Raw genomic sequence first — 19,257 nt, 5'->3', positions numbered from 1 at the left:
GAGCCCTGACCCCAGTTCAGGATCCCCCTGTTACCTACAGTGCCCATCTTCCCCCTAACTATAGGAAATGAGACCGGGCTGCGTCAGCCCTTTCCCACCGTCAGTCTTACCCAGGCACCATCTCAACGTCAGGCAGCGATAGCGATCTGAAAGGTGTTGATGATGGCAGTAGTTCACGGCAATAATTCCTGGCCATTTGAGTCAGACTGGGAAACCACTGTGCTGTGGATATAGCTACACGAAAGCGTATGTGCTCTCTGGCTTTACAGTTAGACTTTGGTTAAAATTTCTAATGAACAAGATGGTTGTCTTTTTTCAGCAGAAAAGACCATTGTGTTGATATCAGAAGCGACAGGTTTTACAGGTATTTTTCAGCTTAAGGAAGAAGATAGAATTCTCAGAATTCTCAAAGTGGTCAAAACACCCTACTTTAACTTCTGAATTTTTGCTCATGATAGTGGTTAAAGCATTTTCAGTCTGGAGAGGCAATTAACCTACATTTCAAAACAAAGCAAAAAACCTGAAACACTAACATAAATAACCTCTTTTTCTGACCCGCAACAGTTGGGTTTTTTTCATATTCTGTTTACAGCTTTCTTCCATACTTCACTTTTTTGTTCCAATTTAATACACAAAAATTTTCAAAACATCAATTTCTTGCAGGATAGGAAAAAACCCACTTCTGTCCCACAAGTTCAACTTCTAATGTAAGATGACAATCAACAGGAAATCTTAAGAAGTAGGGCTGGAATGAAATGAAAGAGACCATCAGCTGTTTCTTTATGCCACAGAAAGGCTATGGAGGCATACATTGGTATTTTCTATACATATAGTGTATTTTCAATACATGTTAGCTTATGCTTGCGTCACATCTTATCTAGTTTCCTTTATGTTTTTTTGCTGAACGTTCTCGGGAGTGGCAGCATCCTAAACAGCTACTGAAATAAATTAGTGTGCAAAATAGCACACTGAAAATATTTGAGAAACCAAAAAGCAGGACTTCCAAGCTGGCATGACTGCAAAATGGCATGGTGTGAGAACAGACCGCTCAAGATAGGAGGAAGAATAATAATTAAGGGTGGGTAGGGTAAACAGGGAAATAAGAGCTTGAGATGATGGAAGCCGCAGTGCTTCAGTGCCCCAGCCTGGCACACAGCAGCAGATGCTGGCGCGCTGGCGAGGAGGAGGAGGAGGAGGAGAGCAGTTACCATGGTTCAGCTTGTGGGAATGGCTATAAAGGGAAGAAAAAAGTTCAAGATGTGGGTTTTGGCCAAGTGTTAGGGTAAAAGGCAAGCTCTTTAGCTGAGTTACATTTAAAAAGAGAAGGGACAGTGGGAAAATCTCTTTCAAATTGGAGGTGGAGAGCTAGTTAGAAATAACAAGAGGAAGCTAAGAACAGTTCTTGCCAAGCATCGCAGTAAAAAGGTTCCTGACTATGAAGTACATTCAGCTGAGAAATAAACTCTGAAGGGAAGTAGAAGCCGCCCTATCATTTGAAATACTATAACAGGAGTAGACAAAGCACTCGAAAGTGCACTGCAGGGAACAGGCTTTTTTTGGCAGGGAGCGAGACTTGGATGACCTAATAGCTTCTTTCCATCTCTATTAGAATCACGGAATCCAAAGCCTTTCTCAGAGCAGCAGCACAGCCGGCTTTGAAGGTTTGCCCAGTTTTGGCATCGTACCGTTGGTTAGTACCACTCTACACGCTCCAGCCCCTGCGGATTCCCAAAGCAATAGTTAATAGCTCTGCTGACAAACTCTCTGATTAGTGCGAAATACTAGCAAGCTGTGGAATGTATTTTGGAGAGTTTTCATCACCAAATGGACCAGATCTAAAAAGGAGCATAAATAAAATTTGCAGTTTCATGTAAGATAGCTGGGCAGAAAGGCATTGTCGCTGTATTTCAATATCCCCGTTGCTGCACAGTGATTACAGTGCCAGTTAGTCATAGCTTGCCAGCCTTCATTCTGAAGTCAGATTTCACTCCTACTTTTCTGTAGTAAGTGTTTGATGTAAAGGAGGTGAAATCTGTCCAATGTATTAAATTGTAACAAGGAAAAGAAGTTTAGCACATACTGGTGTTGTAGCTGCATTCCCTATTAAATCCCAGTAGCCAAACTTTGAAACGTAGGCAGCTTTCTCAACTCTGCAGCTCTAATTAGAGATTTTTTTAAGAAAAAAGACTAATTCTTAGGAATGAGTGAAGAAAATGCTAAAAATTATACTGTCTTATACTGTACTATGTAAATACTACAGGTTCGTTGCATATCAACATTGTTTATAGCTTTGTAACGGTGCAATGATTCTTAAACATCTTCTGCCTCTCCCCTCCAGTGAGACATTTTGGTGGGAGAGAAACTCTGTGTCTGCCCTACATTGGGTCACTCCTTTATGTTTTCCCTCTCAGCTTTGGCTGCAAACCACCAGAAGGTGCAAAAGGAGCTTTCACGCCCAAGGGCAGCATTTTTCTCCCATCCACTTGATTTGCAGGCTCTTTGCCCAGGCTGGCTTTATTGCCATGTTCTCCTCTGCCCTTCCCGGCACGGCTTGCAGGCAGCAGAAAGCAGCGGGAAGGCTCTGTGCTCGCTTTGTACAAGATCGTTTTCACTCCCAGCAAAGAATGGCAGGAGCACCGCAGAGAAACAGGACTTGCCCTTTCTAGACCACTGCCGTCTGGGAGAACCTTACGATTATTGTGAATTTGGAGAAGGTTTACCAACATTGTCCTAAGAAGGCTGTAAGGAGCTGTGGGTTTCTTTGCCAGCATCGCCTGGGTAATTCCGAGGCGTTGTTTTTCAAGGGTCTGAGGGGCCCTGTGCTCTGCCTTTTCGCCTTGCCTGACAGACCAGCCTTCATAGTGATGCTGCTCACTCGAGAGGGAAAGCAAGAAGTTTTCAGTCACGTCTGCTGTCTGTGTTTGTCAGTGGAAAAAGGGAAATCTCTTGGGGAAGAGTGGGAACAATTGAATTATTTTATGCTGAGGCACAGTAAAACTCATTTTAAAAATTATTGCCTAATGTCCATAATTTATTCACAGCACTAGTCCCAGTAGAGTTAATAAGACTATTACGCACTTAATTTTAAGTGTGCACATAGGAGTCGGTAACGTCAGAATCTAATGTTTTACTTCTATTTTTTTTAAAATCTCTTTGTGGCAAAATATCTTTTATTATTTCAGAGTTGTTAGAGGTTTAACAGCATGTTCCCAAATGGATTGTGAGCTTAGCATAAACTTTTTAAAAGGGAGTCCAAGTTTTTGAGCATTAACAAGGCCCTTGCAGAAAGCCTCCAGAAAATGCCGTTTCTATGTTTAGTGCGCTGCCATGATAACTCTGTAGGGAAGTGAGGCGGAAAGCACAGAGTAGGAGAGGTTTAACAGAATTGGAAACTGAGAAATTACGCCTTCTGGATTGTCATGTGCTAAAAAATGAGGCGAGGTTAAAGGAAATAGGTGGAGAGGGGAACTGGAAGAATCGGCTAGTGATAATAAGAACAAGGAGGGAAGCACAGATGCTGAAAGCAAGGAGGAAAAAGATGGTCAGATTTATGAATGTTGATTCATTTCCAGTAGTCACTTCATTGACTATTGAATGTATGGCTTTATTATATGTGATTTCTGCTAGGCCTGGAGTTCAGCAACACTTCATTGAGGCATGTCTTAATAGTGGGAAAGGAGCAAAGGCCAACAGAATCTCTGGGCAGCCGGACAGATCTGACATACTCTTTTCCTGCCCCAGAGGTTTATTGCTACTGTTATCCAAATCAGATTCTTTTTGAACCAATCTGAAATTCAAATAAAGTATTTCCTGACCTTTGTTACGCCATCTTTCTTAGCACTGCATATGGCTGAGGTCTTTTCAATTGTCTTTTTTTTGAGGCTAAACCTATTTGACAAATGTTGGTAAATAATAAATTAGCTGACGCTGTTAAATGAGATACCAGGTGGTTGAGACGATGGCTCGTTCTTCTAAGAACAGCTGCTTGTCTGCAAAAGCCTATCTAAAGGTTGGAGATCATCATTTGTGTAGAAAAACTCATTTAAAGACATTTTCTGTTTCTGCACTGATGCAGATTTTACAGAGCAAAGATATAGATAAAAAGGCAGAAATAGAGGCATTGTTAACAAGTGGTTTTTGCGTTATTTGATTTTTTTCAATATGCATGGAGTTATTTTTAAAGCCTTTGCTACATAGTCCTAAATGCCTATGATTTAGCTTGCCATTTGAACAGCAACATGACTGTGGCTTATGTAGACATACCCTTCATAGAGCAGCGTAAATTTAGCCTTGCACGTACACCTTACAGTGAAGCTCCTGTGGCCTGGGTTTCTGCTGCCCTGTATCTGTGTCCCGGGTTGAACAGATGGATGTTGTAGCTTCACTGCCTTTGCTGTGAGACAGTGGTGGCCCCACTGCCCTTCAGGTGGTGGGAAGCTCAACAGAAAATGATGTAGTAAATGTGTATACGCCTGTAACACCACAGAGGTTTAAGAGAGCAGTGCGGTGTAAAACAAGGACAATACAATATTAAAGGTAACACACAGGAGTGGTAATTAGAGCAACAGGCTCTGTCTGGGAGTTTCGTGGCAGTCAGGCAAACTTTGGAAGGCGGTTCCTGTTACACACCTTGCAGGAGAGCAGGTCAGGCTGCAGCTTCCCAGCTGTGCCTGCTCCAGGCAATGCCCTTTGTCCGGCACTTTACATCCTTTTCCTCTCAAAATGACTTGGAAAATCAGTCTGGAATTGCTGGGTGTTTGGGTTGTGTCTCTTGCTGTTAGTGCAAGGAACTGTTCGCACTGATGTGCAATGCCTCAGGGCTTAGCCCTGCCCCGTCCATCAAAGTTGAGAGGCTTCCCAGAACTGCAGATAAAACCCTAATCACTATTCCTGCCTTGACCTCCACAGTCCCAGCTTTTATAGAAGATGTTTGGAGCAAAGAAATAGTAAGAAAAAAAAAAAAAGGACGATCTTTTTCCATCTCCTTTACGTTTAGGGGCTGAACTTGCAAAGCTTTGTTCTTTTCCAGAGGGACCTCTAGCTGAGGTCTCTCTGTGCCTCATCCCTCCTTTCCCAAACTGAGCACTGCAGTACTCTGTCTATAAAAAGACCTCAAAACAGGCCGAAAAAGATCTATCGTGAGTGCTCATAACAGACTGCAGTTTTATGGTCAGTTTAACCAGATCCAGTTCTCCACCCATCTACTCCTAGCTACGTCTTCCTCTCTTCTGATGTTACATCTTTACTTTTTACAGGGTTGGGTTTTGGGCATCTTGTGTTGTGTGTTTTTTTCTTTTTTATCACAGATCTGAGGGGAGGAAAGGGGTAAGAACAGCTCTTTTGGCAGAAGTCCAGATTTAGATTGATTCAGTGGATTATGGAAAATGTTCAGGAGTGGGAAGTTTAAGGTTTTCATGGGTTGTTAGAGCTTTTAAGTTATCTCACTTAGGATATAAGAATGCCTAGATGTTAACAGTTTTCTTCACCATCTACTGGCTGAGATCATCAGCTATTTTAGGACTTTAAAGTCTCTTTCATTCTAACCTGCTGAGTACTTTTCTAAGGTTAAATGAGGAATTTCCTTCCAGACCATCATACCACTGAAGATGAGCTGCCATTTCTGTTCCTATAGTGGGAAAATAAGTTATCTAAGAAAGGAAGAGAGAGGACCAGAAAGCCACACTCAGAGAAAGGGTCTGACCTCAGCAGTAATAACATTTTTCATTAAATGATTTCTTTTGTTGTTATTAAAATGTTTATCAACCACTGTCCATTGAAAATAATTAAAAGATTGCAAATGCAGATTTCAAGCTGTGGCCGGGTTATGAGCTATTTCGATATGACTTTGATTTTAAGTGTTAGCTACTCGTGGAATGTGGTTGCTCACTCAGCTCACATGCTTTTGCGTCTGTGCCCTGACATTTATGATGTTCTTGTGGGAAATCAATATTTTAGATCCCTCTTGTTGTGAATAAATTTGTGCATGGAATTCCATTTACGAAAGTCTATCAAAAACAAATAAAAGGCACCATCTACATCTGAAGAATTTAATATTTAAGAAAACATTCACGCACATCTTTTTTTCATTATTTTCCCAGCCATAAGTCTTGACTAAGATTAAATATTGGGCCTGATTATCTTCTACAGGATATAAACTTCATCTGTTCCAAAAATAACATTAATCTCTGCGACCATTAGCAATTCCTTTTAGAAATAAATGTTAATGAAACGCAAATAAACTCAACCATGTATTGTGCGTATTATTTTTATATGTATTTTACAGAGTTCGTTTAGTTGAAAGAGGATCTCCACATAGTTTGCCACTCATGGAGTCAGGAAAAGTAAGTACTGAAAGAAGATTTAAACATACTTTTTTATAGTAAATATTTTCAGTAAATTTCCATTTCTGTTCATTTTTACATTAATATAGTGTTGAGGAAGGTTTTATCAGATGTGCAGACTGAAGACGTTTCTTTACGGTTGAGGTTACAGCACGATGGCGGTAACTGATGCATTACTGCTCTCTCAGAAGCTGCGCCTCCCTCTTCTATGCAAAAAGCATTTCCTTCTTTTATGCAAAAGGAAGGTATTTTGTCCTCTGCATCTCACTCTTGAAACAGCCAACAAATGTGCTGCTAGAATGTTTTATCTACAGTTTTATCAATGTAGACCCACCTCCACTGAGAACTGGCCTGAGGTTACCAATGCTGTACTCATGGGCTACTGATCACCTGCAGAGGGACGGTGCCTGGTGGGTGGCACCGCTGTGGGGACAGGGTGAGGACACAGGACCAGCACACAGCGACAGGGGTGCTGCCTCAGCCCTGTCCCTGACTGCGGTGTCTGGCCGTGCCCCGGTGACTGAGATGTACTAAGTGTGGTCTGCCTCTGGGAGAAAGGAGAGGTGCCGTCACTGGTGCACTGAGCCACCGAGACTCTCCCTGCTCACTGACCGCCCTTCACACTGCAGATGCTCCTCTGAAGCTTTCTAACCATACCTCTGCAAACACTCATGGTCAGAGGATGCTCCCTTTTCTGTTTGAGGGTGTAACATCTGCCCACTTCTGTAGTCATTGAATGTCCGTTACATGAAGTCATTGGCAGGCCCTCATTCTGGGGAGAACGCGTCATGCCTCTGGCTTTCTTTTTGTTTCACACCAGAGTTTCATGTGGCTAGCATTTTGTCTTGGTTATTTTTTCTATTCTAATATGTACTCTGGGCCATTTGGCAGGATTTTTGTATTGTAGCTGAACATTTGATTTCTGAGGAGTTTTTAATGATGGAACAGCTTTCACAAAGCGAAGAGGCTTTGTAGCATTTCCCAGATATCTCAGAATTTATTACATCTATGGACTATTTGATTTTTTTTATGTTACAAGTCTATTTTAACTTTTTAAGGGTTTCTTCTAGTTTCTAATGAAGGTTTTTTGGGATGAAGAGTCAGCATATGATTGCATAAGCTGGTATCTGCTTTCTTACTGCCTCATGTTTTCTTTCAATAGATCCTCCCAGGAGTACGTATCATTATTGCTAATCCAGAAACAAAGGGGCCCTTAGGAGATTCTCACCTTGGTGAGGTGAGTCATGAAAACTTAACCTTTGTATGCTCTGAACTAAGGTGCGGAGGTAAAGCTGTCATCGTGTGTGCCAATGGTTTCCTATAATATGTCTTATCAAGTGCCCAGTTAAGAACATTGTGAATTCTACAGAGCTTTATAGTATACAGTGTGTAGCATGGTATTTGTATCATTATTAAAATTGTTAGGAACATACTTGATAAATACTAATAATAGCTCCTTTGTCAAAAAACTGAAAAAAAATCTACTTTTTCTAATTGTATTTTCTACTTTGTGCTTCGCTATTTCTGATGGAAAAATACATGAAAAACAAGTTTATTGATTAGTCTAATTTCAGCTAGATGGTTTTTCTAGTGCTATTCTTTTTATAATCATTGTGCTCCAACGCACTGAAGTACTCTCATTAGCTAAGTTGAGCAAGGCTATATGTTTTTCTAATTTATTTTATGTTTCTAGAGAGAAAAACAAATGTTATTTTCAAGGAGCAATTAAAGTTCTAATTAACAAAATGAAGAGTTTGTTTAGGCATAATTAAAACTACAATCTGATTTGTGAGATTCGTCTGTAAGATTTCATTGCCATGAAGTCCTTCTCCATAGGTGAAGGTCCCTGGCTTCACCCTTTAAAATAATCATTCTGGTGGTCATGGAGGATGCCCTGCTGGAGTAAAAACACTGAACCGGGAGGGGAGGACTATAGAAAGAACACTGTGGTCTATAGGCTCTTCTGAAAATTGCCATAACCAAGCAGACCTCCGAGCGAGCTGAGCCGTTCCAGGAGGCTGTGCAGGTCTTTGGCTAACCTGGGGCCGGAGGGCTGCAGGATGCATGTCCCCGCGGACGTCAGGCCAGCATCCTGCTCCCCAAGGCACGGCTCAGATCCGCACTCCAGCTGCAGCGAGGTTAGGTTGGAGTCTCTGTGCCTAAAACTGGGTCAGTTGAGGGTTCAGAAACAGTGTTGAAAGGCATTATAGTATTATCGAGCTATGACTAAAAATATTTGCATGAAGAATTTTCAATAATGCTTCATTCTGGAAAACTACTTTAATTAATACCAGTATAATTGCTTTTAACTTAGATATGGGTTCACAGCACTCACAACGCCAGTGGGTATTTTACCATCTATGGAGACGAATCTTTGCAATCGGATCATTTTAATTCAAGACTCAGCTTTGGAGACACACAGACTATTTGGGCTCGAACTGGCTATCTGGGGTTCCTGAGAAGAACAGAACTCACAGATGCAAATGGAGGTAAGAGGTTTCTCGTCATATAGGTCTATGCACAGAATTTGCATTATTTGGAGGCTGAAACGGTGTCTCTTGGCCTGCAGTACCTGATGTGTTCAGTCTGTGAAACCTGTAGAACTCCAAAAAAGCCTCAGTTAAAATAATCGGGAAATAAAACAAAGGGCAAGATTTCCCTGTTCCTTTGCTGTGCCTCAGATGCTATAAATCCCCTCCACTGGTGACTTTTTGGCACTGTTAATGTGCCAAGTGCTTCTGCTTGAAAAATAAGAAATACAGGTTAAAATGCCATAATTTGCTCTGGCACTCGTATCCGCAGGAATGCATTCATGCAGGTAGAAAAAGCCCAGTTGTGAGTCTGAGCCCTGTCCCTCCTGTGACAACCATCTTTGATAATTATTCTGTTATAAACTTATTTACAGAAGCTGTCCATTTCTCAAATCTCCCCATCGTTAAGGCTGCGGGGATGGTTACTGAAATGTAAGACAAGCAGTAGCCTGCTGGAGAAGCTACGGGGTGTGTGGGTTTCTGTCGGGAAGGTGCAGGATTTTGTTACTTGTTTTTATGACGTTTCTTATTTCATGTCCACACGTGAGCAAACAACACTGCCGGGTGCACCAAGTCTCTGCGTGGGAAAACGTTGCTTCCCTGTGATTTCTGCAGAGCACAGTGCCACGAGTGGCAGCTGCCTGAGGTGGCCGTCCAGGCTGTTGGCAAAGTATGGATTCTAGCAGTGCCACGAGCACCCCCAGGAGCCATCCCAGGGCCCCCGTGTCAGTGCAATTACAAGAGCCGCTATTGAGCCAAAGAGTGAATTCATCAAATCTGAAAGCATTTTAGTAATCACTGTGGATTACGACTGCTGCCCATCTCCTTATGTTAGCATCCTCCTGAAGAGATTTACTTTCTGTTGCACAGGCTTTTTTCATTTCGTAACGATAGCCCAGCCTTGAGAAAATTCAGGATTCTCTGAGAATATTGCAACCTAAGCGTCCAAATGGCTTAAATCTTCTCCTGGCAAAGAGTTGCTACGTCTCAGTTCTCCTCCCCCATTTAGCTCCCAGTGCAGAAAGTTCTGTGCCCTTTATTACTGGTAGAGGTTATATTGCTATTACATTACCACCATGCAACTATGTAAATTAATGTAAAAAGAGCCAGTTATCTGCTTATAAGTCTATTAGCAAATGTTATTTCTTTATCAATAACATGCAGTCATTTATTATCAGCCTAATATCTTTTAAAAAGTGTCATTTCAGCCTCATTTATTTCTGTAGTTGGGAAAAATTTGTACTGTAAGAGCATTACGCTCCAGAGCTTGCCATTTGTCTGAACGAGCAGTTTGCTATCTGGCATACAGCACATATTTCTAGTTTATTGATAAACACCTTTGTAATACACCTTAAGCATCAGTAATGAACGTCTCAAAGCCACTGGCAGAACATCATCCATTGCGTTAGGGTCAAATCCATCTTTTCTATTTCAAAAGAAAGAGAGAGAAACAAGGAGCCTATTGTCTTAAAAAAGAATGAGTCTGTTCTGCATCCACCTGGAAGAAAAACAGAAATTTGTCTCAATGTCTTTGGATAAAGGCTTCCACCTTTCTCTTCTTCAAATGGGAATACTGTTTCTGCCTTCCTTTCTTCTGCTTTCTGCTCTGCGTTGCACTTCAGTAATGGAAAATTCTCATTAGTTCGGAAATCACCTTGGGGTTTCAGAAATTCAGGGATAACTTAACAAATGTTATACTTGTTTTACTTATTAATTAATGTGAACATTTTCTTTAATTTAATGTTCTGGAGAATAGAATCATTAATATTTTTTTCGTTACAACCAGAACGCCATGATGCACTTTATGTTGTGGGTGCATTAGATGAAGCCATGGAGTTACGAGGGATGAGATACCATCCGATCGATATTGAAACCTCTGTAATTAGAGCACACAAGAGCATCACAGAATGGTAAGGATTGTGTAACACCAGGGCCCTTATGTAAAGCTGAAATATCTATAATGTCTGGGGCTTTTTCTTGGATGTTGCAATTGATCCAGGAAATGGCCTGTCGGGATGGTCACAGGATTTATAACCCAGCTGTAAAATATGTCTGTAGGATGCAACTTTTCACAAACGGATTTAATCAGGAAGGACAGTTTTCTGCTAAGATCATTCAATGTGTTTCTTTTTTGTGTGGTTTTATGTACAAATGAGGATTAAACTTTTAATTTGAGAGAGCCAAGCAGCTCTCAGGCAAGTCAGTAGTTGTTTCTTGGAGTTTTGAGATGTATGTTCTAACCAGAAAGAGCAAACTGGTATGAGTTCAAGCTTTAGGAGTGCTGTTCTTAGAAGGAGTAAGCAAGCAAACGTTTCAAATAAATGAACACACTAATAATCTTTATTAGTGAAGACACTGTTACTTTTGAATTGGTTATTAATAAATCAAGCAGTGATCAAATCAAGGTCACAATGGAAATTGAAGCAGTAAATCAATGAGTTAATAATGATGTTGTCTTAATCAATATCACATCATCAAATGCACACAGCAGGTAATAATTTCTCGAGGCCGACATGAAAACAAATTGCTTTTCATTATTCTTGCATCAGAAGACTTGAGGCAGGTAGTTGTTTTGTTTTGATATAACCTCAGCTCAGCTCTTCTCCTTTGAACCGAAACGAACTTGTCGCAACAGCCAGAGCAATTTAGCGAGTATAAGACGTGACTCTCCATTTTTCTTTTCAATCCTGGCCACAGAGGTGTGGCCTGGAGCAGTAAACTTAATAATGAAGCACAGCCACCGGACTGGTTCCTTTAGTCAAACCACCTTGCTTTTTTCTTAAGTATCTGTTAAAATTAAGGCAGTTAATTGCTTGGCTGACTTGTAACTGAGGTTTTGCCTTATTGGCTCCTCCCTAGAGCATCATCATAACTGGTGTGGGCTTGTGCCAGCTGGCCATTACACAGGGTGGAGGATTCTGTGTCCTCATATAGACCAGTGTGAACACTTTAAGGATGCTGTGAAATTCTCCTTGAAACGTGTCAGATCAGTATCGGCAGCGGATGGAAAGTTCTCCTATTTAGGGACAGCTCTATTACAAGATGACCACAGACTCATATATCGATGTGTTCAGCAGTACCTGTTTGTTTGTCAGAGATTTGTATGTCCTCAAAGTGTGAGCTTATGGGCAGTGAATGAAGTAGCCATATCACACTGCAGAAATGGTCATCATGGGTTTCAGTGGCCAAAAATGCTTAAATTATGTTCCTTTTTTCAAGACCACATGAATTTTCATTGTCATGAGAATGCTGAGTGGGGTAGTGGCAGCTAAAAAAAGGGTTGGGGTATGCTGGGAGGACCGAAGAAAAAGGCCACTGAATTTCTGCAAGAAGGTAGAAGTACATGAAATAATTCTTGGTGCCTTAACACTTCCCGGTAGTTGGGTGATAATGTACAAGGCACATGAATGAGATTTCAGAAAAATAATGCTGTACTATGACTGCCCTTTGCCCAAGGGCCAAAATTGAAAGTCTTCAGGTTTGTTTTTTCCTCAAAGAGAAATTGCTGCTGAGTTAGGTGTTTCTCTGATGTGGTCCCTGTAGAAAACAGACACACAGTAGTTCAGAATGACAGCGTCTGGTTTGCTCACAGTTCCCAACCTCTTCCTAAACCAGTGCTCTGCCTAAAAGTCCCCTCAAGCCACCATCATGAGTTTTCATTCGTAGTCCTAGTCCTGACTGTCCTTGACTTTGCTGACTTCTCTTTCAGCGTCTCCTAGAGGTCCTCCTCTTGTTTGTGTGAAACACCCCTTGACGAAATAACGGCCAGTTAAATCTTTTAGATGTACTTTGCATATGCCTTTCTTTGGATGGGGGCATGAGCCTCTATTCTTGTTGGAGGCCACTGTTGTGTCAGTGACAATGACCCATTAAGGATTTAACTGCATCGATACCTATGGCAAATGAAAGGTGCTGGGTACGTCCACTCGGTAGATTGTAAAAATAGCCTCAGCTTCCAAGAAACACACGCTCATTTTGTAACATTTAATGCTATTGAGGAAAGTGGTCACTTGTTGACTAACGTGTGATCCTGCAACTTCTGTCATTGAGAATCAGATCTAAAAGGTCATTTAACATTATTCTTGTCTCTTAATAAATTTTATCACAAAATCAACAACCTCTGACCCTGGACCCCCTGTGTCTCAATACATAACACACAAAAGAGTGGCGCAGTCTGTTTTTATTGTGATGTATAACTACAGCAGGCATTTTTGAAAGTGTTTTTAATACTGAAAAATATGCTGAGAAATAATGTACGTGTATGTATTTTAATTAAAGCACATTGTTGACTCATTTAAACTTCAAACCCTTGAAAGAGGAACAGAACGTAGCTTCCTGGAATTTGCTAAGAAGTGGTTTTCTCGCTCTGCATAATGATAAAGAGGTAAAGCTCCACAAGATACTTGGAGAAGAAAACCATTATGGGCCTCTTTCTCTGGAGGTGTTCTAACAACTTCCTTGCTTTTCCTGAAGCGTTTGGTGGGTTGGAAGCAGCAGGAGGGGCCATTCCCAGCTCAGCGCATCGGCTGTGTTGCATCCACTGGGTGTGACTCCGTAATTTCTTAAGAAAGTGCAGCCTTCCTGGGTCCCTAGTCTTTAGGTTTTGGGGGTGGTTTTTTTTAATTCATGAGGGCTAGAAAGTATTCATAAGTTATATATGCTGGCCAGTTTATCTTCACCTCAACTGGTGAGAGCATAAAGGGCAATATTTTATTTTACTTAAAGTGATCACCAGTGAGTTAGAATCATGACAATGAAATGAGTTTTTAAATTAAATGGAAACCCTCTTCGGAGTGTTAATGGCTCTAGGACTTAACAGAAGCTTCGTGAAGGTTTTGGGAATCAGTCCTCTGAACTCAGACAAGCTAACTTATCCTAAGCCATGTTTTAGGGACCTGCTCCTAAATCTTGCCATAAATTGCTTTTCCAAGTAACAAGCTAACAGTTAGTTTAAGTGCTAACTTATAGTTTAATAAAACTTCCCCAGGCTTTTTTGTTAAAATATATATAATACTAATTCAGATATTTGTACAGCAATCCATAAAAATTCTAGGACCTCTCTGGAGATGGTCACCTGTGCAGACTGATACTTGACTTTGTTAATATTCAGCATCAATCAAAACTTACTAGAATGTCTGTGAAAACATAATTACAAATTAAAATTCATTTCACAGGAGCAGTAAGTCAAAGGGAGCCTGCACAGCCTTGCTGTGGCTGTCCATTAGTTTTCCAGATCAATAAGCACATAAGAATTCAATCAAATAGTACTTTGGCAGGATCTGAAAATGAAATTTTTTTTACCAGTAAGTACTTTTCTCCTAAAATCCATTCCGTTAAGCGTCAACATAGAGCACATTTTCATAGCTAACTTTTGGGCAAAGTAAGCTATGTTTCCAAAGTACAGGGATTTTCAGAATTGTCTTAGTAGACTGAAACAGTGCACTTCTGTCTCAATCACGCGTTGACCTTGGGGTAGGTAGCTCTTTTTGAAGTTGGCTAATATACATAATACATTCTTAAGTTTCAGATGGTTATGCTCGAAACAGTTCTGGGAAATTATCCCCTGATTTTATAAGGTAAAGGAGGGTAAAGTACAGGGCTTGATGTATCAGTTACATGTGTAGAATATTATTATTTACACTATGGAATAAGTTAGAGGAAGAAATAACCATCATCTGCGTCTTAAACACCTGCAAGGAAGAATGAGAGTGCTCTTTGTGGAGTCTCAGTCCCGTTGACCTCTTGTGGGACTTCAGAGGCTTTGGAAACATCTGAGATGTGGGGAGGAGGATGGAGGGAAGCACACACCGGACTTCCATGCCCTCCCAGCCTCCATGTTCGGAAGGATAAATGCATTGTCCTTAGCCAGAAAAGATGCCCAGTAGCAGAAGCCAAAATTTACCTGCTTTGGCTCAAGGGATTAACCAAAATGTTGGGATCTTACAAAATTGTTTTAGTAAAGAGGAGATACTGGTGATAATGGTGTTCCCTTGACCATCTCACCCGTTAATAGGGAATGTAAAACCTCCTGTCCCCTTAAACCCAACAGAAATAAAACACAGCTGAAAGAAAACAGATGGAGACACTGCCTATTTCTGCATCAACCAATTGGTCCAGAAGAATCGCAGCCCTTTTGTGCTGAGCTCTGACCTGCCTGGACAGCAGCCAGACCAGTCCAGAAGGCACGTAGCCATGTCAGCCCACCACTGGGCAAGCGAGGAAGGCCCCTCCCCGGCCACCCGGGAACCCCTGTGCAGCCTGCGCTATTACGCCATGTAAACCCGCCCAGGGCTTCGCAGCCCTTCGCTAGGCAGAGTTTATCCCAAAGATCTTTCCACTTAGACTACGTTCCTGCTGTTCCTTTTGGTGCCTCCTCTTTTAACCTCGTTTGCTCTTCTGGGCTGCTCTTCAAAAAGCCCCGTCCACCCACACATCGCTCATGCATGCCTTCGTGAACACAGCAGTGCTGTGACAGTCCTCTGGCTTCAGAGACAACCCCACTTGTCTCACTACCTCCTTACATGATGGGCAAGGATTAGACTCGCGTTTCTGTAAAGTTTATCCCAGTGCTTAGTATTGCAGCAATGTAAAAGTGAGAGCTAGGGGGGCTGCTCTTCTGCCCTGCCTCCAGGCATGGTCTCTCTTGCTACTTGGGCTTTGTGATGAGCAAACAGAAGAAGCCCTAGGAGTTGAAACAAAAAGAGTAACCAAGGTTAAATGAAAAGGGTAAAAAATGAAATGGGGAGAAAAACCCCAGCACTAATATTATTTTTTCTTTCCTTCCAGTGCGGTGTTTACCTGGACAAATTTATTGGTCGTTGTAGTTGAGCTGGATGGATCGGAGCAAGAAGCTTTGGACCTGGTTCCTTTGGTCACCAACGTGGTCCTGGAGGAACACTATCTGATTGTAGGGGTGGTGGTGGTTGTGGACATTGGTGTAATTCCTATCAACTCCCGTGGAGAGAAACAACGTATGCACCTACGAGATGGATTTTTGGCAGACCAGCTAGATCCCATCTATGTGGCCTACAACATGTAGTCTTGTACCTTAAAGCTTCCATGGACTTTACCATAGATGTATAAAATTTTTTGGTGTCCACTAAAAAAGTGTGCAGATAAGATGCTGACACTCATCAGAATGGAACTGTTTCTATTACGACTTTTCAAAGCAGTCACGATTGGCAGGAAATAAAATGTGAAATGTTTTCTTTTACCACTAAATTTTAGAAAAGAAGGACTATGGGGTAAGGCCCTTCAGTGTGTTGGAAAAGCCCATTTTAAACTTTTTTTTTTTTCCCCGCTTATTGGACAATACTGCTTTTTGAGTAAATGTGGCTTTGTATTTTACATTAAGTAAGCTGAAGTAGATTTTTTTTTTTTTATTCTGCCCTCCAAATGGATTCTTTTAAAAAGATTTGCATACTAACACAAATAATTGTTTTCTTCATTTGTTTGAATATGTCATAAAAAGCTGATGAATACAGATCTGTTACTAACTTAAGCCATTTTAGATCCCACATCTTAGGAAACTGTGTAGTGGTACGAGGAGAATACCCAAAGTAGCACCTTTCAATTAGAAACCTTGCAGCTTTCTGTCGGAGATGCTGAAAGCCCAAAGGCCGAAGAGCCTTTGCTGTTAGCGTTAGAATGGAAGAAATTTATAAATAAGGTATTTCGGCAATGAACTTGCAAATATCTTTGTACTAAACTAAAAAGATAAAATAAGTTAACTACTTCTTCTGTAATTATGTACAAAACGTTTAATTTATTTTGATCTCTTTAGAAGTATAAAAGAGAAAAAAACATTCAAGAATATTAAACTCTTGAAATGTTTGCTAATATAAAAACAAAGTGTTGTATTATCTTGAGTGGATAGTATCACATCAAATATATATATATGAAATATAAATTCACTAATGACAAAAGATTTTAAAGTTTAAAATGCAGTACTTGTCACTTGCATGGTGTCTCCCACTGTAGATAATCAAATGTTACTCACAAATTTTTGGAAAAAAAAAGCAATCCTGGATTGCTAAGTATCCCTGTCGAAAAGAATCCTCTAGATACCAGCAAGTGGAATTATTGCTGCCTTTAAGGCGGTGAATGAATTTAAGACTAAAAATGCACTACAATAATTTTCTTTTCTTTGCCATGGAGGCAACAATAACTATTCGTGCTGGCATGTGCATACACTTGTTAGACTTAGAAAAGGCAGGTTGAGGAATAGCACTGTTGTCTAGCTGCAGAACTTTGTTGCACAATTTTTTTTTCGTTGTTTTAGTTGGTGTTTTTATTGCTATAAGGAAAAGTTTTGGGGTTATTTGCACAGAGTTATCAATTTGCCTCTCAGCTAGGACACGTAGCTCGGTGGCCAATGCATCCAGTTTACATTTACAGGAAACGATTGTTTCGATGGTCTTTAATTTATTCCTTAACAGAGAGGAGCGTACAGTCACTACAGCCGGTTTGGCACGAATCGTGCATCTGCTAACTAGTCCCTAAACGCATTAAAACATCGGAGGAACTGATCTGCCTGTGTAAAGAACGGAGTCGTCCCGCGGTCTCCCGTCTGAGGCCGTCGCGGGAGAAGAGTAGGAAAACATGCATCACAGCTGCCTTCATTTTACTACCTTTGGATAAAAGAGAGGTTTGATTCCCCAGTTCTGTTGTCTTCCCTGCACCCCGGGCCCCTTTTTTTAAAACCTTCCCCTTCCTTCACGTGGCCGTAACTGAATCGACCCGTTGGTGATCACGAGTGGGATCTACCAGCCGCAGTCCAAGAATGCTTTTCTTATTGTCCCCAATGGCGTTCATGTGCTGGCTCTCATTACCGGATATGCATGACTAAGATTGTTGCAGGGCAAATGTAACCATGTTTATATCACGTATAAGGGAGTCTCGATGCTGGGTGTTTAAAATCTTTTTAAAAGGTAGGGGCGTTTTAGTCTGCATGTACAGTCCAGAGCATCTTGCCACGTCAGACGCGTTTTCTTTCCGACCACCCTTTCCGCCTTCACCGTCCTGTGAATAGCCCGATTCATGCTCTGCAGACCAATCCTATATTTTGTCGACTTCATTTTCTGCTCCCTAAAAAGAATAAAAATCTGTTCTTAATGGCAAGTTGTTGTAAGGTTTCAGACAAGACGTTGATTGATTACAAACATAATTGCAGTGTGTGAACTAACTTGTGAAGTCCTGCTATCGCTGATCTCAATACTGCAAAACAAATCTCGCTGGCGTTCAAAGCATCACTTTAACCTTCACGAAGTCAACTTTGCATTTGTAGAGAATAAAAGAACTGCAATGCAGTTGTGAAACGCAGGTAATAACAGCTCTCTTCTGCAACCTGTCATCCGTGGTTGTTAAATCCTGAGTTAAGAGAAACGATAAACTGAGTTTCTGGTTTTGTTGTGCAAGCAAAAGGAAGGAAACATTTAAGCACCATCAGACTGAGCAATAAAGAAGGATTGTTCTGTATTAGAAACTGTACTGTAGATAAACCATTCATGAGAATGTATAAAATGTTTGTCTTGTGACCTTGTGCTTTTGGAGTCAGACAAAACCATGTAATCAACTTGATGCACATGCACAAAAAAAGAGGGTACACAATGAACATTTAAACACAAAACTAATCAAACAGGAGCAGATTCCTCATGGTGCTTGTTTATTATATATATTTAATCCTGCTTGACACTTTACCCAAGGGAAGACTGTCCCTTTTATCAGTTGAATGTTAGCAGCGTTATTTCATAGAGTGTGGTGACTGGTTAGAGAAATTCATGTAAAACTCAGCCAATCACAGTTTCAAACAAAAATTTTTATGTGCAAAGGACAGCAACCTTCTTGTATGTTAAACCACCAGTACGCTTTGTACATCTGTGATAACGCCTGTTTTATATTCAAATGAACAAATAAAAGCTTTTATTTTTGTTGCTCTGAAAATATCAGTTTCTTAATTAGTCATCTAAAATGGAGCTTCCGAGAGCTGCGGACGCTCGGTGGAGGAACATGGAGAGCTATACTGTAATTTTATTTTGTTTACCTCTCTTGTTGCATAATTTATTAGTACAGATCATTATACTTTTAACAATGTTTAAATACTGGTGTGGGCATTTATTGCTGAAAGACTTTCATATGGCAACAAATGTTTTTTGTGAAATGTTTTTTTAATTCTTTTTAATATATTCAAATATACTGTTCACATTTTTGCTGAAAGTGTAAAGATTATTGTAAGCTTGGTAACATTTTGTGAGAAGCAATAACAAGCATTAGTACTGTAAAACTCCTCAAATTTGTCACTTATCGCTTTTGTTGCAAGGTCTTGCTCACGACACGTTGCTGCTCAGTGGCTGAAGTTACTGATCCAGGTGCCGCACCTCCGCTGG

At 40.8% G+C, this 19,257-nt stretch overlaps 1 protein-coding gene across 9 annotated transcripts in view; it reads left to right on the top strand.

Moving 5' to 3' along the window:
• Positions 1–18,814, top strand: part of DIP2C (disco interacting protein 2 homolog C) — a 325,086-nt gene extending 306,272 nt beyond the window's left edge. For all 9 annotated transcript variants that reach the window (XM_074574168.1, XM_074574167.1, XM_074574165.1 and 6 more), the window contains 5 exons: positions 6,284–6,341; positions 7,504–7,578; positions 8,656–8,830; positions 10,659–10,782; positions 15,659–18,814. In XM_074574168.1, coding sequence (XP_074430269.1) covers positions 6,284–6,341; positions 7,504–7,578; positions 8,656–8,830; positions 10,659–10,782; positions 15,659–15,911 — 685 coding nt within the window. In that variant the 3' untranslated portion in view covers positions 15,912–18,814. The remainder of the gene's footprint in view (positions 1–6,283; positions 6,342–7,503; positions 7,579–8,655; positions 8,831–10,658; positions 10,783–15,658) is intronic.
• Positions 18,815–19,257: the final 443 nt, after the last annotated feature.

This window comes from Larus michahellis, chromosome 2 (genome assembly GCF_964199755.1).
Source record: "Larus michahellis chromosome 2, bLarMic1.1, whole genome shotgun sequence".
Lineage (NCBI taxonomy): Eukaryota > Metazoa > Chordata > Aves > Charadriiformes > Laridae > Larus > Larus michahellis.
This window is presented reverse-complemented; position numbering and strand designations above follow the sequence as displayed.